At 47.6% G+C, this 22639-nt stretch overlaps 1 protein-coding gene across 1 annotated transcript in view; it reads left to right on the top strand.

Annotated features, from left to right (window-relative positions):
• Positions 1-12459: 12459 nt before the first annotated feature.
• The window catches only part of WBP1L (WW domain binding protein 1 like), a 91350-nt gene continuing 81170 nt past the window's right edge, over positions 12460-22639 (top strand). The window contains exon 1 of the mRNA XM_032766900.2: positions 12460-12635. Coding sequence (XP_032622791.1) covers positions 12549-12635 — 87 coding nt within the window. The 5' untranslated portion in view covers positions 12460-12548. The remainder of the gene's footprint in view (positions 12636-22639) is intronic.

Genomic DNA, 22639 nt, shown 5'->3' with positions numbered 1-22639 from the left:
CTCCCTTCCAGTCTATCCCAGTCGCTGTGTCCCTAATCAACAGTCCCAGTGACCGGCTCCACTGGGCTCCCCATTGTCCTAGGCAGTGAGCCCAAGAATCCTGGCCTGCTTTGAGGGCAATTAGGCCTCTACATCTCTGCCTTGGTCTCCTTTTCCTCCTTTTCCCCTCCCACTTCACCCCTGCTACCATCGTGCTATCTATGGTCTTTGCCCTCTGCTTGAGGCATCCTCCCAAAACCCATTCACCCCAAACACCTCCCTCAGTGTCTCCCCTAGGAGAAGCCAGCGAACAATTGTTAAAAGCCTTAACTGAGTGTCTTATTGATTAACCACCTGATCTTCTCATGGTTCCCCCATCTCATCCCTCTCTCCTCTTCCTTCCACCCCTCTTTTCCTATGATTCTTGCTTGTTAGGTCTGAATTTAGGCCCTGATCCTGCAGCTGGCTCTGGATTCTTGGGCTCAGGTGGGGCCCCATTGCCTGCATGGATCTGGCTGCAGGATAAGGGTTTCAGATCCTGAGCTTTTGGGGGCTGGGAGCACGTCTCATTGCTGGGCAAGGCCTCAGCCCCCTCTTTGGGCGCTTGTAAATAACAAACAGGTCGCAGCTGGACAATGGCTTTGAGTCTGGGGCTGGGGTCCTTCTGTTAGGACATAATGGAGGTCATTCGGTATCTCAGATATTTCTAATCCCCAATGAAATACGGGCCAATTTCTCCGGGGGAGGGAAGAGGCCAAAGAAGAGGGGAATGATTCCTCTTTCCTTTCCCTCCCTGCAGCTTTTTTGCACTGGCTGCACAAGAGCAATTTGTCTGGAATTGTGCTGAGCCTGTGGCAAACACACCACACCAGGCTCTGCGGTGTGCATACCAGCTGGGTCTGTGCTAGGAGCCAAGGAGCCTCGTGCGTAGGTGTTAACAAGTTGATTCTTGTAACACAATGTGCCACTGCTATTCAAAACACACATGCCCATCCTACTTCGGCATTAAGGTCATTAGCTTCTTGAGGAGACTCCTCCCTGCCACGAGAATTCAGATGTGCTTCAGTTTTGTTGTTGACATGACTTCAGCAGCTGATTCCTTGAGGAGATGCTAGATGGACTAAGATACCAACAGTGTTTGAACGTTAAGACTGATTAATCCCTTTTGCTAGAGATGGGGACAGCAGTTTTCTAGTTTGATTCCCATGCTGCAGCCATGACGTGCTTAGGGAGAATACAACACTGAAGAAGAGAGTCTGATATTAGGACTATAGTTGTTCTGAGTTTTGGCAGGATCCCACAGTCCTGGGCCATCCCTGAAGAAACCAGTGTCTCCTGTGCACACTGGTTGTCCCTTGGGTATAGACTGCTCCATTGTGTCAGAGCAGAACTGTGCATGGCAGCTGGCTGAAGCTGGAGGTGGACTTCTAGGTGTCCTGCTCCCAGACTGTCAGGGCCTTGAAAATAAAGGCTAAGACTTTACAACTGAGGCCATGTTCCACAGAGAGCCAGAGGAGGGAGTGGAGAACAGGGGATGGGATCCTGGTTACATGGGTTGCTAACAAGCCAGCTGCTGCTGAATTTTGAAATGCATACCCGAGGTTCCTGGTGGCTGTTATTTCCAATACCATGCAGTTGGGATGTGCCTGCTCCCTTGTCTTCGTCCAGTGTTACCGCTTTGGGGACTGCATGGCCTTTCTATGATGTGCTTAAAATTGCATCTTTGGGCAAAAACGGGCCCGTTCCTTTTCAAGGAGCATTGAGCTCCACCCCTTGTCTCAACCTGCTCAAATAGTAGAACATGTCTGCTGCAAACACTGGGCACATCTACACTGCAACCCCCTCTCAACAGCCATTCTCAGAGCCTGGAGCAACTGATGCAGGCTTGCACTACAGGGATAAAAATAACAGTGTAGACATCCCTGCCCAAGTTCTGAAACCTGGCGAGAGTGGCGGGTCTCCAAGCCCAATTGCAGCCTGAGCGGGAATGTCTACACTTAATTTTGGCCCCAAAGCACAAGCGCTGTAGAAACTTCATATGAGGGAAGAAATGGCAGCCCCTGGCCAGTACAGCCTCTGAAATTGCCATAGCTGCTAGTCTGTCTGTGGAATCTCATGGGGTGGGGTTAGTTCCAGAAAACCTGAGATGCTATCAGCACAGAGCTCAGCCTATGGAAACAATTAGAATTAGGACAAGGTACAGCTGCGACCAAACCTGGCATTCCTCCCTAAAGTGGTGTCTGCCTTTCATGTTAATCAAGACATCTTCTTCCCAGTTTTTTTCCTGAAGCCGCATTCATCGCGTCGGGAACAACTTCATACCTTGGATGTCCACAGGGCTCTCGCCTTTTATATTGAGAAAAACAAACCCTTCCGAAGGTCACCCCAGCTCTTTGTAGCTGTAGCAGCCCGGATGAAAGGCATGCTGGTCTCTTCCCAACAAATTTCATCTTGGGTGACATCCTGCATCTGAACATGCTATGAATTGGCTCACGTTCCGGCTAGCCATCTCACCGCCCATTCTACTCAGGTGCAAGCCTCATCTGCCGCTTTCCTGGCCCATGTCCCCGTCCAGGAAATATGTCGCGCTGCTACCTGGTCTTTCATTCACACCTTTGCCTCATACTACGCACTGGTTCAGCAGTCCAGAGACGATGCAGCCTTTGGCTCAGCAGTTTTGCATTCCGCAGCGTCTCACTCCGACGCCACCGCCGAGGTAAGGCTTGGGAATCACCTAACTGGAATGGATATGAGCAAGCACTCGAAGAAGAAAAAACGGTTACTCATCTTTGTAACTGTTGTTCTTCGAGATGTGTTGCTCATATCCATTCCACACCCGCCCTCCTTCCCATGTGGGTAGCCGGCCGAAGGATGCGGGCGGTTGGGCGCAGGGTATCTCTTCGGGCACATGCGGGCCATCAGGGGGATCTCAGACTTGCCCGGTGTTGCGTCGGTAAATGCTTCCGACACCGCGTGCCGCAGCCGGAAAGTCGTAGGGATCCCCATAATTGAGCATTGATCTGGACCCTTGATCAGGACACGGTTTGCGAAATACCGTGCTCGCGCGCCAATGGGCCGTACCACGGGCCGGTGGAAGGGGTGAATCCAGATCCCCTTACGCTAGTGTACATACTCTTACAACTACTTATATCAAGTGACCAACAAAACTCGAGTGCTCACACATGTTAGTGAGGGTAGCCGGACACTCGCGTAGTCGCGCGCCGTCTGTGTCAGCCAAGCGCGCTCCAAGTTTTATGACGCGCTGCGGGCTTAGAAGGCCTTAGAGGCGTGGTCGGCGGGGTCTATTTCCGGCGTCATAGTGGCGCCACTCCAGGAGGCGCCCAGCTGGCCCACCGAGTGTTGCTAGGGTAAAAATCTTCTGACGAACGTGCATGCGGCGCGCACACACCTAACTGGAATGGATATGAGCAAGCACTCAAAGAACAACAGTTACAAAGGTGAGTAACCGTTTTAAGTGTCACCCGCCCTCCTGTATAGCACAGCCCGAGAGTTCAGCCAGTCCTCCTCTGCTAGGCCCGATAATTTGCATCTGCCTAAAGCAGCTTCCAGAAGAGCATTCAGCTTGGACTTGAATCCAGCGAGCAATGGGGAAGCCACCCTCATCTGCCTTATTTCTGATTGGAATTGGTCTGGCAGCTGCTTTAGCTTCCCTCCAGTCACTCTTGTTCTGTCTTTTTCTCTGCTAGAGTAAAGGCCCTTCAGCACCTGGGATTGTCTCTCTGGGACGTGTAACCAAGTCGCCTTTCAACCTTCTTGAGTAGCTAAACAGCCTGGGCTCTTTCTGTCTCTCCCTGTCCCTCCAGCGTATCTACCACTCTTCCCAGTTTAGTGTCATCTGCAAACTTCCTGAGGGTGCAGTCCACGCCGTCCTCCAGACCATTAATGAATGTATTACGTAACAATGGACAAATCCTCTTCCGGACTAGCTTGCATACAGTACTTCTGCCTGTGTGTGTGTTAATTTAAGAGCTAGCCTGGAGTGGATTTTGTAATAACAACTGGTGGGCATGTTGTCCAATGCCTAAGCCAAACTCAGCCCATGGACAACTCCCCCCACCCCCACCCCGCCTTCCCCCTCCCCCAACAAAAACTAAACCAAATAGATATTCTTCAGTCATTGTCAATGGCAGGCCCATAGAAGGTAGACGTGAGAAAAACACCAACAAAATATCACCCTGGATGCCCGTGCAGAGTGAACTCTCCCCTCCCCCCACCCATTATAGAATGTTGTTTCAATGGCCGAATCCCCTGTCCATGCCCCTGCCACCTCTTAGAAAGTGCTGTCAGCTCCCCCTGTCCCCTGCAGCCTCTGAAGGGTTAACGTGATGCTGTCCTGGGACTTCAAGAACTGGAAAATGCAAAATGTACCTTTGACTGTATCAGCTTTGTTAGGGCGAAAAGAAACCTCAGAGTCACATGAGCACAGACACAGGAAAAAACAATGCCTAGACTGTGTCTGGGTCTGAGGCCAGGCACGAGACTGGGTTACAATTTGCAAAACTTAATTACAGGCTCTGGAAACCCCTGTATGGCAAACCAGGTTCTGATGGGTCTGTGTGCTTTGTATTACCTTGGCTCCCAGCTGGGATCCCAGCCCCCTCATGGTGACTGAGTGTGAGATGTGCCACCTGGATAATGCAGGACCCAAATGGGAAAATCCCACATGTTAATTGGGGGGAAATGAGGGTCCTTAGCAGTAGTAAAAATGGCTTTAAACTTTGTGAATGTTTTTCTAGCTGAGATACTTACCTGGTCAGCATTACTGCAGTAGCTGAACACCTGGCAATCTATCATTACAACGCCTCTGTGCGAGGGACAGCCGTGCCATTTTTCACATGGGGAGCTGAGGCAAGAGAGATTAAGTGACTGGCCCAAGATCACACAGGAAGTCTGTGGCAGAGCTGCGAATTAAACCCAGAGCTCCTGAGTCCCAGTCTTATCACCCTGATGACTTGATCATTCTTTCAGTTTTGGAGCAGAAGAGAAGCAGGTTTCATAGATGTTAAGGCCAGAAAAGATCACCTACTCTGACCTGCTGTATAACGCAGGCAGAGAAATTCACCCAGTCACTCCCATTGTGCTGAATAATTTGTTGGGCTAAAGCACATCTTCCAGAAAGGCCTCCAGGCTGTATTTTAAGACAGCAAGAGCTGGAGAATCCACCACTTCCCTTGATAGCTTGTTCCTGAGTGTTAATCGGCAACGGTTCTGACTCAGGGGTAGGCAACTTATGGCACCAGTGCCGAAGGCAGCACACGAGCTGATTTTCAGTAGCACTCGCACTGCCCAGGTCCTGGCCACCGGTCTGGGGGGGCTCTTCATTTTAATTTAATTTTAAATGAAGCTTTTAAAACATTGTAAAAGCCTTATTTACTTTACATACAACAATAGTTTAGATATATATTATAGACTTATAGAAAGAGACCTTCTAAAAACATTAGAATGTATTACTGCATGCGAAACCTTAAATTAGAGTGAATAAATGAAGATTCGGCACATTATTTCTGAAAGGTTGCCGACCCCTGGTCTAACTCCTGCTTCTCATTATATCCAGTGCACAGAGGTCTGGTACAACAGGAGCCTTCCAGCTAATGGCTAGATTTAGACTCGGGCATGATGTAACTTGTGAGCCCCTCATGTTGGAGGTTGTGCTTGCAGGTGAGTGTGGGAGGCCATTGGTTGTTGTTCCTGTTACTCAAACTGCCCTTTAATGACTGTTGGGAATGCGTATGAAAAGGGCCTGTTTTAATGAAACTGAGTAAGTAAAATTAGACTTGGAAAAATTACATTTTTATTGGTCAATGTCAGTAAACATCAATTTCACTGTACACACACAGAAACAATATTTCTGTCAATAATAATAAAAATTCACAGATAGGCACAATAAGAAAAATGCTGCTTGAGACCTTAGCATCCAAATCCAGTGATTCAGACTTTTGAATCAGGCTTTTTACAAATGGACTAGCGGATGGACTAGGAAAAACAGGCATGACTTGTTGCCGTAAGGATACTATCTTTAGGTATTGTGGTGGATGATGTTGATAATGCGTGTTATAACAGTTGTAAAGCTTTCACTTTTTGAATCTCCATGTCACCAGTCATTAAATAATTGTTTCTTCTCCAACCATAACATCCCATAGATTGAAATGTGCTTCAGTAAAAATAGAGAAAACTGCTTAACCCATAATCTCTCACAACTGTAAACACTTAAATTGATAAAAAATCTTTTAAAATTCTTTAAAATAAACATTGATATCTGTTGAAATAAATAAATGGAATTTTGACAAGCCTAATTAAATGCATCTATTACATTTCCCTGCTGCTTGCACAGCTCCCTCACCAAAGCCCCCACCCCGCCTTTACAAAAACCTTGCAGAACCCAAAAACTAACCACAACATAGCCTGTCTTCCCAAGACTGATCATTTGTTCACATGCTAAGAAAAACAGCGGCATGTGTAACAGCGCCACCTGGTGGTGTTTACCCAATAGTTTAGATGGCTTTTCTTTTGTCCGAACTATTCAGCACATACAGTGCTGATTCAGGGCTAGTTTAGGCTGTGTTCAGCTATACATTGGCCAGCCTAACATTGCCATGGAGAAGTAACTGGTTCTTTGCCATGACAGAACAGCAGAAATGTCCACACATGTCCACATCCTTAATGGCATTAGCATAGAAGGCACCATCGTTACCTAGCAGCTCTGTGTTCATGGGGAGCCAGGGCACAGTACTCAGCCTGTTTGATTCACGAAACACACCCCCACGTCAGCCTCTGCTTGAACTAAATCTGCATCAGAAGAAAGACTTACAAAAAGCAATGAAAAGGCCTTGGGAGACCCCCCTTAACCCCTGGGATAAGGATGACAGGATTAAAGAAACTCCCCTGGCCTTTTGCATCAAAGATGGGACAAGGAGGCATCTCCATTAGCATACAGAATGGAGAACAGAGATTCCAAGGCAAGAACTGCACAGAACTCTGGGACCAGAAAAGCAGGGAAGCACTGCATCATGGGGGATCTCTGCTTCAGATGTTAATGACCCCACACCTGCGTATACCCAGCTCAGTAGTTATCAGACCAATTCCAGTAATAAATCCTGTAATGGTATCCAAAATAGTGAAGCTCTCTAATTGCGTTGTGAGCTCCCTCCAAGGAACACCATCCAAAGCCAGGAATGATCAGCTTCCATGTCTAGTCTGACCAAAACAACTTTGGTATCTCCCTTGTTTACACATAAACAAATCTAGTGTTCTTCCTTGAACCATTGTTGTTTCTCTACAAAAACCCCACGCACACTCAAGTAAGTGCTCTGATGCCTGGATCCAAACTATGTGTCAGTTCCACTGGGATTTCATCTTCTCCTGACTAATCGTGCTGGGGGCTCTGCCTGTCTCCAGCACTCTGGACCCTCTGCTACCACCACCACCTGGAACCCCCACTCAAGTCAAGCTCCATGGAGTAGTGGGAACCCATCTCTCTCTCTCTAAATAATATATGGAGATATACCTATCACATAGAACTGGAAGGGACCCCTAAAGGTCACTGAGTCCAGCCCCTGCCTTCACTAGCAGGACCAAGTACTGATTTTTTCCCTCAATGCCCTAAATGGCCCCCTCAAGGATTGAACTCACAACCGTGGGTTTAGCAGGCCAATGCTCAAACTACTGAGCTTTTTTCTCTCTCTCTTGCCTCCCACCCTGAAGAGTAACCCTAATAAATGAGCATACCCCAAAGTAACCAGCAAAGCTGGTAACATCATAAGCAAGCCAGCTTTAGGTTGCCCACCCTTTAGCCATGTCTCCAGGTGGATTTCCTGTCCAGTAGCTTCAGTGCTACATCTTTGTGAAGGAGGACCACACAAACAAGGCTGACGCACAAGGCTCTGCTGGTGGAGTAGCAGCAAGAGACCCAGCAGCTGCAATGAGAATGCAGCCACCTTCTCCAAGGAGTTCCTCAGGCAAGTGACAAGCACCGTGGATGGACTTTGTATTGGACCAGTTATGGCACCATTGTTCAGAAAAAGGTGGGTCTCTCAGGGATCTCATACTCTGTGTGCAGAAAGTCTATCAGATGCCCAGAGCCTGAGTCCTCCACCACAGACTTTCATTCTTCTCTCAGGCAGAGAAGGCAGAGGGGCAGGAAAGAAAACTGGAATAAAGAAGGCAAAAGACACAGAAGCAGGCACCAGCCGATGCTTCCACCACCATTTTCACTTCTCCGGGAATGTTGCTTCAGTGAAAGTGAAGAAGGAAAAGTTATTTACTTGTTCCCATAATATAAGAACTAGGGGCCACCAAATGAAATTAATGGGCAGCAGATTTAAAACAAATAAAAGGAAGAAGTTCTTCATGCAGCACACAGTCAACCTGTGGAACTCCTTGCCGGAGGAGGTTGTGAAGGCTAGGACTATAACAGGGTTTAAAAGAGAACTAGATAAATTCATGGAGGTTAAGTCCATTAATGGCTGTTAGCCAGGATGGGTAAGGAATGGTGTTCCTAGCCTCTGTTTGTCAGAAAGTGAAGATGGATGACAGGAAAGCAATCATGGGGGGAGGGATAGCTCAGTGGTTTGAGCATTGGCCTGCTAAACCCAGGGTTGTGAGCCCAATCCTTGAGGGGGCCATTAAGGAATCTGGGGCAAAAATCTGTCTGGGGATTAGTCCTGTATTGAGCAGGGGATTGGACTAGATGACCTCCTGAGGTCTCTTCCAACCCTGATAGGATGATTACCTGTTAGGTTCACGCCTTCTGGGGCACCTGGCATTGGTAACTGTCAGTAGACAGGATACTGGGCTGGATGGACTTTTGGTCTGACCCAGTCTGGACATTCTTATGTTCTTACATATCCTGTCACGGTGAGTACTGGCGTGCTGGACAGGCACTCTGGACCCGACTCAAGAGGAACACATGCTGTTTGTTTTGCTGGGGGAGGGGGTTAGCGATAAGCTGAGCAAACACTGCTGCCTTGGGAGGGACAGAGGGTTTATTTATTTATTTATTTTGCTAAGCAAGGATACGTTTTTACTTAGCAATTGTGAGCACAAGTCCTGAGCAAACTAATGGCCAAAAACGTGAAACATGACAGCGTTTTATCTTGAAAAGAAAAAATCAAATAAAATGGGAATTATGTGCAAAAAATTCCCCTCCCCCCACATTAGTGCAAAGAGACAGGTAGGCTACACTGCACATCCAAAAGCCAAGACCTTTCCTAAGCTAAGCTCTGTCAAGCGACACTTTCTGTTCCTCTTTTCTTTAACGTTGTCACTGCATTATTGGTTATTTAATCTTGGGGACTGAAGATGCAGCATGTGCAACATGGCAGAGCTAACACAGCGGGAGCAACCTTACACCTTAACAGTGGGAATGTGTCCACTCGCTTGTCATGCTGATCTTCTTCCCACACCTACTTTCTCTCCCTCCCCTGCCCCTGATCAGGAGGGGGACTGCCGGGGTGGGATTCTCAGGCTTGCGGGTCCTCAGCTGCTTTAGTGGGCACAAGCAGAATGTGCTCTGGACAGGAAGGGATTAAGGCAATTTGGGGTCCTAGGCTTACCCCATATGGAGCCTCCTATGGCCCATGCACTGTGAAGCTTTCCCACCTGTTCCTCCACCATGACCCTACCTTGTCCTTCTCTGGGGTGGTAGCAGCAGGGGCACCTGCACTGGAGCTGTTTGGGCATCAGGCATCCTCCTGAGTCTGTCTTGACTGTCACAAATGGGGCCAGAGACCAGACCAGACCTGTCAGGTTGTCTAGTTCAGTTTCCTGCCAAGGCAGGTGGTGATGGTACCAATCATACTGGGTGGGGAGGAGGATGAAGTCATTCAGACAGTTGGGCCATGATGGGGACATGGTAGCAGAGGAGGGAGGGTCAGGGTGTGACAGGGAAGGGAGGGTTGGGATATGACAGGGATGTGATCGGGGAGGGTCAGGTATAACAAGGTCACAGTTGAGGGTCATGGGGGGACACAGGGAGGGAAGGGGAAGCTGTGACAGGGACACATTTGGGGGTGATGGGGACAGGGTAGCAAGGGACGGAGGGTTGGGGCATGACAGGGACATGGGGGAGGGTCAGGTGTAACACAGTCACAGATGAGCATGGGGACACAGTCGGGGAGGGAGAGGAGAGCTGTGACAGGGACACAGTTGGGGGTGATGGAGACATGGTAGGGAGGGAGGGTCTGAGACTGATAGGAACATGATTAGAAGGGAGGGTTGGGGCATGACAAGGACGTGGTTGGCGGAGAGGGTCAGGATGTGATGGGGATATGGTTGGGGGAGGGTCAGGGTGTACAAGTTGGGGGTGATGGGGACACAATCATGGAGGGAGAGGAGACCTGTGACAGGGACACAGTTGGGGGTGATGGGGACACAGTCGGGGAGGGAGAGGAGAGCTGTGACAGGGACACAGTTGGGGGTGATGGGGACACAGTCGGGGAGGGAGAGGAGAGCTGTGACAGAGACACAGTTGGGGGTGATGGGGACATGTTCAGGAGGGAGGGCCAGGGTGTGACAGGGTCAGTGGAGGGAAGGTTGGGGCATGACAGGGACATGGTCAGGGGAGGGTCAGGGTGTAACACGATCACAGTTGAGTGGCATGGGGACACAGTCGGGGAGGGAGAGGAGAGCTGTGACAGGGACACAGTTGGGGGTGATGGGGACACAGTCGGGGAGGGAGAGGAGAGCTGTGACAGGGACACAGTTGGGGGTGATGGGGACATAGTCAGGGAGGGAGAGGAGAGCTGTGACCGGGACACAGTTGGGGGTGATGGGGACATAGTCGGGGAGGGAGAGGAGAGCTGTGACAGGGACACAGTTGGGGGTGATGGGGACACAGTCGGGGAGGGAGAGGAGAGCTGTGACAGGGACACAGTTGGGGGTGATGGGGACACAGTCGGGGAGGGAGAGGAGAGCTGTGACAGGGACACAGTTGGGGGTGATGGGGACACAGTCGGGGAGGGAGAGGAGAGCTGTGACAGGGACACAGTTGGGGGTGATGGGGACACAGTCGGGGAGGGAGAGGAGAGCTGTGACAGGGACACAGTTGGGGGTGATGGGGACACAGTCGGGGAGGGAGAGGAGAGCTGTGACAGGGACACAGTTGGGGGTGATGGGGACACAGTCGGGGAGGGAGAGGAGAGCTGTGACAGGGACACAGTTGGGGGTGATGGGGACACAGTCGGGGAGGGAGAGGAGAGCTGTGACAGGGACACAGTTGGGGGTGATGGGGACACAGTCGGGGAGGGAGAGGAGAGCTGTGACAGGGACACAGTTGGGGGTGATGGGGACACAGTCGGGGAGGGAGAGGAGAGCTGTGACAGGGACACAGTTGGGGGTGATGGGGACACAGTCGGGGAGGGAGAGGAGAGCTGTGACAGGGACACAGTTGGGGGTGATGGGGACACAGTCGGGGAGGGAGAGGAGAGCTGTGACAGGGACACAGTTGGGGGTGATGGGGACACAGTCGGGGAGGGAGAGGAGAGCTGTGACAGGGACACAGTTGGGGGTGATGGGGACACAGTCGGGGAGGGAGAGGAGAGCTGTGACAGGGACACAGTTGGGGGTGATGGGGACACAGTCGGGGAGGGAGAGGAGAGCTGTGACAGGGACACAGTTGGGGGTGATGGGGACACAGTCGGGGAGGGAGAGGAGAGCTGTGACAGGGACACAGTTGGGGGTGATGGGGACACAGTCGGGGAGGGAGAGGAGAGCTGTGACAGGGACACAGTTGGGGGTGATGGGGACACAGTCGGGGAGGGAGAGGAGAGCTGTGACAGGGACACAGTTGGGGGTGATGGGGACACAGTCGGGGAGGGAGAGGAGAGCTGTGACAGGGACACAGTTGGGGGTGATGGGGACACAGTCGGGGAGGGAGAGGAGAGCTGTGACAGGGACACAGATGAGAGTCATGGGAAGAGTCAAGGAGGGAGAGGAGAGCTGTGACAGGGACACAGCTGGGGGTGAAGGGGACACAGTCGGGGAGGGAAAGGAGAGCTGTGACAGGGACACAGATGAGAGTCATGGGAACAGTCAAGGAGGGAGAGGAGAGCTGTGACAGGGACACAGGCAGGGAACTGGGGGTGATGAGGACACAGTCGGGGGGAAAGGGGGTTACGGGTCAGGGTGATGGGGACACAGTAGGGGGAGGAGGGAAGGGAATGACAGGGACATGGTCGGGGTGTGTGTGGCGGGAACAGGCCAGACAGCTGTGCTGGTGCCCTGAGCTACCATCCACCTCCCTCCCACAGCCGGCCCTTTAAATGTCAGGTTCCGACTTCCCCCTTCCATGTGCTTCCGCCACACCCATCATGGCAGCCAAACCGGAAAAAGTTCTTCCTGGGCCACACTCAAGATGGCGTCCCACGGGATTAGCCCAGCCCCTGGCGGGGGGTGGGTGTCACGAGCGGAAGCGGCATGAGCCAATGACAGGCAGAGTGGGGCGTGGGGCCGCCCAATGGGAACGCGAGGTGGGCGGGCCGGCAGCGGGGCGCCCCTCTGCTCCCGTCCCGGGCCGGACCGCGGCAGGGTTAGGTAGGCGGGGGGTGGGGGGGATGGAGAGGAGGCTGCTCGGCGCCATGGCCCTGCTGCTCTTCCAGGCCCTGCCCGAGGCGCTGCCGGCCAGCGTGGAGCCCGCCCAGGTAGGGGCCGGGGGGCTGGCGGCGGAGGGGAGCTGCCCCCAGGGGGGGCAGGGGCAGTTCTCCTCGCGGGGTGTGAAGCCGGGGGGCTGGCGGCGGAGGGGGCAGGTGTCTGCGGAGGGGAGCTGCCCCCAGGGGGGGCAGGGGCAGTTCTCCTCGCGGGGTGTGAAGCCGGGGGGCTCGAGATGAAGCTCCCTGGGTTGAGGGGCGAGGGGGTGTTTCTCTGGGGCTCCCCCCTCCCCCTTCATGCCTGAAAAAGGGGTCTGCTCAGGTGACTGCTTTCACCTTCTCCTCACTGCCCTGCCCACCGTCCGGATTTCTCCCCTTATTCTCAGCTCCCCAGGCGAAGAAGCTCGGACCCTCCCTGCTTCCCTTCCCATGTTCAGCTGAATCTTTTTGCCGCTGTTTTCACGTTCCTGTGCCTCACCCCATCGCCCTGTGTCAGCCCTACCCTGCCATTCTTACTCTGTGTGGTGGTGTATGAAGTACCCTGGGTGAAAGGAAAATATCCACCCAGCCCCTAAACCTGTAAATAAATCCAACAGGTTATTAGATTCAAATCCAGAAGAGGTAATTATGATCTTGTATTCTGACCTCCCATGTAACTCAGATCATGGACTGTCACCCAGATATGTATCCAGCTCAAAATATATTGTTCAGGACACCCAGTCTTGACTAACTGGAGAATTGACCACAAAATTGATGATCTCCTCCTGATTGTATGTATTTACCAAGGTGGTTGAAAATCTTGTTTTGCAGAGTGGCATGAAGGCTGCTGTTATGGAGTGCTGACTAGCTAGAATCTTTTAAATGTTTTCAAATGCGGCCTGTCTGTGACCATGGAAATTGGAGATCTGTTAAATCTTCATGTCCTTTCCTGTAGGGGCTAGTGCAAAATTATACCCTATTGTGTATTCTCGACTGTGTCTTCGGTTTGGTTTTGCTGACCCAAGTGGTGAGGCTTCTACCAGTTCTTTTGGGAGATAATGTAAATACATTTTTCAACTTACTGCTAAGGGCATATCTTAGCGGTGTGCCATTGAGGAGGAGGAATTATTTCTAGAAAACTAGGGACCTCTGTGTTCCCTTACATACAAACAAAGATGCAGTAATTGCTGTAAAGTGAGTAGAAGATACCTGTTAGTCCCTGCCTCACAAAGTGTGTCAAACAAGAAGGAATTGGTGAGGGAGGACATGGCAATGGTAATACAAGCAAGTTTCAGAGTAGCAGCCGTGTTAGTCTGTATCTGCCAAAAGAACACACTTCTTGTGTATGCAGTTTGTACATCTAATCTTTTAAATCAATACCACAGCAAAACAGACCTTGGTGGATATGAGAAGTGGAGCTAGGAGGAGGAAGACAGCAAGAGAATGGATGGGCTGCTTTAAAAAGTTTATGTATGTCATGGGTGAAGGTACACTGTTGTGTATTTCCTGTGGAGACCAGATAGAGGCAAGAACCTATTTTATAAAGTTTCCTTTTTATAGTTTTAGTTCAAATATATAAAATTTGCTTATATTGCTTATTTTAGATTGTAGGTTACCTCTGCATCTCAAACATCTAGTGTTATTTCTTTGCCTATGATGAATTGTCGCCAGAAATGTGAAATCTTGAAAATAAGCTTACCAAAATTTTATTCATGTACACCTGCATCCATGCCACTTTACATTTGTAATTCCTTCAGATTTTATAAATAACATTGCTAAAACTAGGTTGGGGCAGTACTTGCACTGGGAGACCTAAAGAATGTTGAGGTATGATTGCAGGGAACGTGTTGTGTAATTCAGTACGTTGAGCCCTTAGTGTTGAGTCTGTGCTGAACAAATGTTCCCAAAAGCATGCTGTGTTGCAAATGATTCTGATTTTCAGATTAAAAATAGTCCAGTATGCTTGTAGTCTCTACCAAAAAATTTCCTATAGTTACTCTTGTTTTATTGCTCTATACTATCTGGACTTCAGTTTGCTTAACCACGCTCTGCCTCCTTGTCCTTTCCTTGCAGTTTCACCTGTATCCAGGAAACTGGAATTAATTTTGAGAGTATGTATTAGTAAATTAAGGGTTAAAATATTGTAGTTATCCAAAAAACCCCACTACAAATAAAGAAATTTAGAGTTAAGGTTAAACTGAAATCAAACAGTTAAGGAGGTTTGGATTCTTTAACTCTGCTCTGTAGTGACACCATAAATGGTGGTGGGAGTGAAAAAATAAATATTTCTAAAAATCTGCTTTATCGAATCTGGAACCATAAACTCTAAAATGCATTAATCATAATTATGTGGTGGTGTATCATGTCACTATAGGGTAGAATAAAAGTAGTTTGAATGCCTTTTCTGTACAACTATATTCTGTCGAATGTAGCTTATGCACAGATTTCAATGAGGTATAACTAATGTGAAAAGAGCCTGTGTTGTTCCACTCTTAAGATCATTTGAGACAAAACAGTCTGACAGAGCTTAAAGGACAGATTTTACAAATCTTCTCAGTGTAATGGGTTTACTTGTAAAACGTCTCATGCCAAGTTCAAAATCAGTGTTCTAATTTTGGGGATCATACTCTTTAGTCTTTATACATAAGAAGGAGGCTGAATCTCTGCTTTAAGTGAAAAACTCAACTCTGCAGCTGAAGCTATGTCAAGCATTATCATAGTATGGCATTTCTGTTTAATGTTCTAAACTTTTGTATAACATGGGTGTACACTGTTAAACAGCTGCCACATTTCACCTGAGGTAAGGCTGAATTTAGCACCCGGGGTTCAAGCTGGTATCCTGCCTCAGGTAGACGTCTGTGCCTGAAACATCAGAGCAAGGTAAAAGCTCCATAACGCACCGATGGGTGTGGTGAGGGTACAGGTCCTTCTTTTTAGGCCACATCTACACTAGAGACCTTACAGTGGCACAGCTGTACCAATGCAGCTTCGCCTCTGTAACATTTCCTGTGTAGCCGCTCTGTGTTGACGGGAGAAAGCTCTCCCATTGACATAATTAAGCCACCCCCCATGAGCGGCGGTAGCTATATCGGTGGGAGAGCGGCTCCTGCTGACTAGTGCTGTCCCCATTGGCCCTGCTGTTGGTTTAACTTATGTCGCTTGGGGGTGTTTTGTCACTCCCCATAAGCAACATAAGTTATACTGACAAAAATGCTTGAGTAGATACAGCCTTAGACTCCAGAAGACCTTTGTTGGCCTAGCCACTTTTATTCAGTGAGTGAAGTTATTCCTATGTCTTTAAAAGTGCATTGAGATCCTTCAGAATGAAATCTGCTGTATATAACCGGAGGCCATATTACACCTCTGCCACAATATCCTTTGAGACTATTGGTTTTGGCTCAGTGATTTCTGCAGCTTTGGCAGGAGACAGTGGGGATCAAAGTACATTCTGTACTTGTTCAAAATGAGAACCTCTAAGTAACTCTGCAAGTTGGATAAAGGACTCCATGTACTGTGATAGTTGCACCATAATTGAACTGGCTGTCCACCTGTGTTGTGCATAGCATGTTTTCCCATCCATTAAAACTCTTGTTTTATACATGGCTGTGAACTCAAATCTTATACAGTATTACATGATTTTCTCCACTGATATCTTAACTGAGGTGTAAATTTATTTCTATACAACAAATGTAAAATCTGGTTTGAAAATGTAAAATGTATCCTGGTATGTCCTTGGTTGTTGGTTTTTTTTGGAGTAATTGGAGCTGCTTTTAACTTGGACTCATAATTATCTTTCTGAGAATCCACTACTTTTTTTTTTTTTAACTGTATTTAAAAATACAACCCAGAAGATTCTTATAAGGCTGGATTCTAATGGGGCTAGTTATAGCTAACTATGCCTGTCAGCCATAGCACCTTGTTCTTTGATCCTAACAGACCTCGCAAGTCAAGCAGGGTCAGGCCAGGTCAGGGCTTGAATCTCAACATCATCCAGCAGGTGGCACTCTCCCCTGCATTCTTCCATGCATCTGATGAAGTTGGTTCTAGCCCACGAAAGTTTATGCCCAAATAAATTTGTTAGTCTCTAAGGTGCCACAAGTACTCTTCGTTCTTTTTATTCTTCCCTCTGAGTCTCTTCTGAACCAATTGCTCTATATAGTGCTGCTGGATACATGTATTATTCCGGCCAAATTCCACCAAAGGTTATTTATCTGGCCTGCCTACCTAAAATAATCCTACCAAATTTTATTCTTCTCAAAATTCTTCTCTTTCTAAACATCCATCTCTAATCCCTTATACTGTTTGTAACAATGGTATCTGAAAAAAACAAGAAGGAATCCTTGTGGCACTTTACAGACTAATACATTTATTGGGCATAAGCTTTCGTGGGCTAGAACCTACTTCATCAGATGCATGGAATGGAAAATACAGGAGCAGGTATAAATACATGAAAGGGTGGGAGTTAACCTTACCAAGTGTGAGGTCAATCTAATGAGGCAATTCAATTAACAGCAAGACACCAAAGGAGGAATAATAACTTTTGAAGTGGTAATGAGAGTGGCCCATTTCAGACAGTTGACAAGAAGGTGTTAGTGTTAGTAGGGGGAAGTTAGTATTGGGGAAATTAGGTTTAAATTTTGTAATGACCCAACCACTCCCCATCTTTATTTAGGCCTAATCTGATGATGTCCAGTTTGCAAATTAATTCCAGTTCTGCAGCTTCACGTTGGAGTCTGTTTTTGAAGTTTTGTTGTTGAAGAATTGCCACTTTTAGGTCTGTTATTGAGTGACCAAAGAGACTGAAGAGTTCTCCTACTGAGATCAGATTTGTGTCCATTTATTCTTTTGTGCAGAGTCTGTCTGGTTTGGCCAATGTACATAGCAAAGGGACATTCCTGGCATATGATGGCATATATCATTGGTAGATGTGCAGGTGAACGCGCCCCGATGGTGTGGCTGATGTGGTTAGGTCCTATGATGGTGTCCCTTGAATAGATATGTGGACAGAGTTGGCACCGGGGTTTGTTGCAGGGTTTGGTTCCTGGGTTGCCTGTTGTATAGTATTGCTTGGCATTATTAAACCAGGGTCACATGTAATGTGAGTGGTAGCTGTGTTTCAGTGGTAGCTGAGATGTTTCTTGTATGTGTAATAGTTGATATTTCAATTTACTCAGGAGCATTTTGGTATCCTTTGTGGTACGGGGCATTACATGTGGTAAATGTAAGGTGATTATCCTTTTGCTGTTTATATTATAGTAGGCAGAAAACAGAGTAGAATTAAATCAAATTTAATCGTGGTAAAAGTTTAACGGTGGGGTGTGTCATGGTTTCATACTAGGTCCAGTGGTGTCTAATTATGTTTGTTACTGATCTGGAAAGGGTGAGTAGTAAGGTAGCAAAGATGGAAATGGGAGAGAGCTGTTTAGGCTAGTTGGAACCAGCCAGGACTGTGGTGAATTTGGAGAGATATAAACAAGCTGGGTGAATGGGTAACAGGATGGCAAGCGAAGTTCAGTGTTCGTAAATGCAGAGTAATGAACTTTGGAGGAATACACTTAACTATTAATACCCCTCAGAGTTCTACATTAATGGTATCGGTGCATGAAAGGGACCTGGGAGTCATTGTAGACAGCTCAGTGAAAACCTCTGCTCAACGTGCAGCTGTAGTCAAGAAAGCAAACAGGATGTTAAGATGAATAAGGAATGGTATGAAGAACATTATCATGTCTTTATTAATCAACACTATCTCATCTGGAATGTTGCATAAGGTACTCTCTCACACAGGATTAGGTGGGGTTCAGAGAATGGTGACAAGGATAATCAAGGATATAGAAAAGTGGTGTGAAGAGAGATTGAGAAGACTGGGATTGTTTATTTTAGAAAGGAGACTGTGACTGGGTGTGCCTCCCCTGCATTGATCTCGCACCTTGTGAGATGAAGAGGCCATGCTCCCTAACAGGCATGCTCAGCCTGGAGACAAGATATAAAAGGGAGTGGCCCAGCTCAGTTTGGGCTGGCTGAGGAGAAGAGAAGATGTATGCTGTGGGCTTCTGCCAGGGAGCTGCTGGCTCTGCAGACTGTGGAGGCCAAGCCAGTAAGATTGACAGCGGAATCCCTGCTGACCTTGGAGGACGAGAGTGGGCCAGAAGGCCGATGCTCCTAGGAGAACTAGGAACAAAGTTAGGAAGTGACCCAGGGAATGCAACTGTTAAAATAGGAAACTGAGCCAAACCATAGACTACCAGTTTCTTAGGGCCCTGGGCTGGGACCCAGTTGAGAACGGTGGACATGGATCCCTGTTCCCTGCCCCACACCTGTTCCAGGGTGTGGGCACTGCTCAAGGACTCTGGCCATTAGGTCATGCTGCCCTGGGAGCAAGGACAGCCCCAAGGACTCTGGCTGCTAGGCTGGATCGCCCTGCTTTATAGGGCAATATCTTTATAACAGCATAAATATATTTATAACAGCAGTATCTACTCTAGCCACTTGAGTCATAACCGCTTGTCACACTCAACCTGCTATTCTGTGAACGGGGTGTACCTACCCCGCGACAGAGACAAATAAGAAGGTATAAGAAGACAAATATAAACTGCTGAAGATATAAAGAAGGTACATCAAAAATTTCTCCCTTTCTCATAACACAAGACCTTCTGTGAAATTAGAATGTGGAAAATGCAAAACTAATCAAATACATTTTTCACATAATACATATTTAGACTGTGAAGATTGTCACAAGAAGATGATGCCAAGAATTAACAAGCTTCAAAAAAGGATTGGACACTTATATGGCTGTCAAGAATATCCAGTGCTTATGATTAATACTAACAAATTTTGGAAGGAATATTAAACCTCATGTTTCAGGGCTTAATCCATTCTCTAAGATTAATAGATTAGAAGGCCAGAAAGGACCATTGTGATCATTTAGTCTGAACTCCTGTATGTCATGGGTCATAGGCAGGGCCCTACCAAATTCATGGTCAATTTTGGTCAATTTCATGGTCTTAGAATTTTAAAAATAGCTGAAATCATGAAATTTACTATTTAAATCTGAAATTTCATGGTGTTGTAATTGCAGGGGTCCTGACCCAAAAAGGAGTTGTGTGGGGGTTGCAAGGTGATTGTACTGGGCTTGTGGTACTGCTACCCTTACTTCTGCGCTGCTGCTGGCGGTGGTGCTGCCTTCAGAGCTGAGCAGCTGGAGAGCGGCAGCTGCTGGCCAGGAGCCCAGCTCTGAAGGCAGAGCCGCTGCAAGCAGCAGCACAGAAGTAAGGATGGCCTGGTATGGTATTGGCACCCTTACTTCTGCACTGCTGCCCGCAGAGCTGGACCCTCAATCAGCAGCCGCTGCTATCCGGCCACCCAGCTCTGAAGGCAGCAGCACAGAAGTAAGGGTAGCAATTCTACGATCCCCCCTAAAATAACCTTGTCACCCCCCTGCAACTCCCTTTTTGGTCAGAACCCCCAATTTGAGAACTGTGGTCTCCTATGTGAAATTAGTATAGTATAGGGTAAAAGCACATAAAATACCAGATTTCACGGTGGAAGACCGGATTTCATGGTCCATGATGTGTTTTTCACAGCCATGAATTTGGTAGGACCCTAGTCATAGGACGTCCCTGAATTAATTTCTGTGTAAACTACAACATTTCTCTTAGAAAAAACATCCAATCTTAATTGCCAGTGATGGAGAATCCACCACAACTCCTAGTAAGTTGTTCCGGTAGCACTGGCACAACATTAGCTTTGTTCCAGTTGTCTGGAACCACTCAGTGTTCCAAGAGCTCTAATCTCACAGATCAGGCTGAGATTGTGGGCAGAATATACCAAGTATGCTACTACAGGGTTCTTTTACCTTCTTCAGAAATATCTGGTACCAGTCACTGTCAGACACAAGATACTGAACTAGATGGATCTCGGATCTGAGCCGATCTGGCAGAACCTAGGATCTTGTCATGTAACAGGCAATAACCTTAGATAAAGCTCTTAGACGGTAACCTCTTTAGGGCAGGGACCATGTCTTACTATGTGTTTGAAAGGCAGCTAGTACCTTTTGGCTACTCATACATGTCTTTGTTCCTGAATGTGAGCCAAGGATCATGACACATGTCTCCATCTATATGATGAGTTCTTTTCATTACTGGGTGTCTCATTTGCCAGTCTGCTGACTGCTTTCCAAACAGTTAATGCTTGGGAAGAGGCTGAATTTATATAGCGTGGTCTTCAGACTATCTCTCTATTGTCATTTTGATTGTTTTTGAACGTTAAGTCTCTTGTGATCTGAAGTTTAGATAAAATAGCCTTTGCAGATGTTACGTCACCAGTGATTGCATTCCATTTGCCAGGACTTAGCATTTCACCTCAAAGTCTGTTTCAAATTGCAGGGTCAAAAACACAGTAAGCTCCAAACTTTATTTTCTTAATTTCTCATTTTTGCTCCTCTTCATCAGCCCAAGATCTTGATCCCTTTCCTGTCAGTCTCATCTGGAATTTTTTTGCATCTCCTGTGTGTGTGTCTCATTAGAAAAACAAAAAACTTAAATTAACCTGTGCTTGTGTCCCTGTCCTTGCTCTTACTCGCAGTGTGGGATCTAGTGGTTAGGCCATGAGACTAGGAATCAGGAGTTCTGGATTCTATTCCTAGCTCTGCCACTGACTCACTCTGTGTCTTGAGGCAAGTCCTTTGACCTTTGGTGACTATTTTCTCCATCTGTGAAATGAAGATACTTGCCTGCCTCACAAGGATGAATGAAAGTCACCAAAGAAGTCCAACACTATCTTCGTTCCCATCATTCTCTACACTTGAAAACACTGTGAGCAGCTTTCACCTAACGAAATAACTGAAGTGGAGACCCTCCTTAAACATCAGCATGCTGAGACTTGAAAAATGCAATGTCAAAAATAAGTTTGTGTGTTTTTAGATTGGGGGAAAGTAAGAGGCAAGTTTTGTGTGGTGTTGCTCTTTGCTGCTTTATCTCAATGCTCTGTTGCCACATAGCTTTGGGCTGAGAGGAGGCATGTGTGGTAAGTGATTGCTAATCAAGATTTCAAGGCTATGTTCCCTGAGTTAACAAATCACAGCCCAAACTCACCTGTGTTCATTGGCCTGTAACAAAGCAGATACACTTACAGGAACAAAATGATAGGGAATGGAGAGATTTCTACATACATAATACAGTGTAATGCCTTTAAACAAAAATCTTCCTACTGTGGTTTCCAGTCACAAAGATTTTAGAAAATGAGGAACCAAAGCATTAAATGGTCTTTGTTTCCCAGGGCTGATGCTTCCATTAGGCGACCCTAGGTGGTCGCCTAGGGCACCAGGATTCAGTGAGCAGCATTTTGTGCGCTCCCCACGAGGCGCACAGGAGCTTGTGGTTCCGCTCCCGTTGCACCTCCGAAGAAGGACCTTCTGCCAACCTGCTGCGGAAAACAGCGGCAGGCAATTGAGCAGCTCAATGACTGCCGCTGTCGCCTGCGGCATTTCGGCGGAGGGTCCTTCTTCGGCAGCGCAATGGGAGTGGAACCGGAAGCTCCTGCGCCCCCCCGGGGGAAGTGCACAAAATGCTGGCCCTCCCAAATTCTGCTTAGGGCACCAGAAACACTGGTACCACTCCTGTTTTTTCCCTGTAAAAGTTGGATAGATTTGTATTTATAAAAAAATTGTTTTGTATCTTCCCTGTGAAGTGTTTAGAACTGTTGGAAACTGGAAAGTGATAGCAGTGGAAGTGTATTTAGAAAATGAATGTCCTACTTCAGGGTCTTTGAAGACCCTGGGAACCTGTTATGTGCAGACTGTGCAGTGTGTCTGAATCAGTGAGACACATGCTAAGGTTTCTATTATGCATACTAATTTTGTAACCCTTTTTGAAGCAGAGATACTAAAGTCATTTACTGACTGTGGGTTGAATTTTCAAAAGCACCTAATTGGTAGGTTTGCAGTGTTATAGCTGTGTCGGCCCCAGGATATTAGAGAGACAATTGATTTAGGACACAAGTCTCATTTACTGTCAGTGGGGCTTAGGTGCCTTGAAAATTCCGTCTTGCTTGCTTGCAGTATATTATACACTATATACAGGAAT

This window comes from Chelonoidis abingdonii, chromosome 16 (genome assembly GCF_003597395.2).
Source record: "Chelonoidis abingdonii isolate Lonesome George chromosome 16, CheloAbing_2.0, whole genome shotgun sequence".
Lineage (NCBI taxonomy): Eukaryota > Metazoa > Chordata > Testudines > Testudinidae > Chelonoidis > Chelonoidis abingdonii.
Note: the sequence above shows the minus strand (reverse complement) of the source record. Positions and strands in the feature narration are given on the sequence as shown.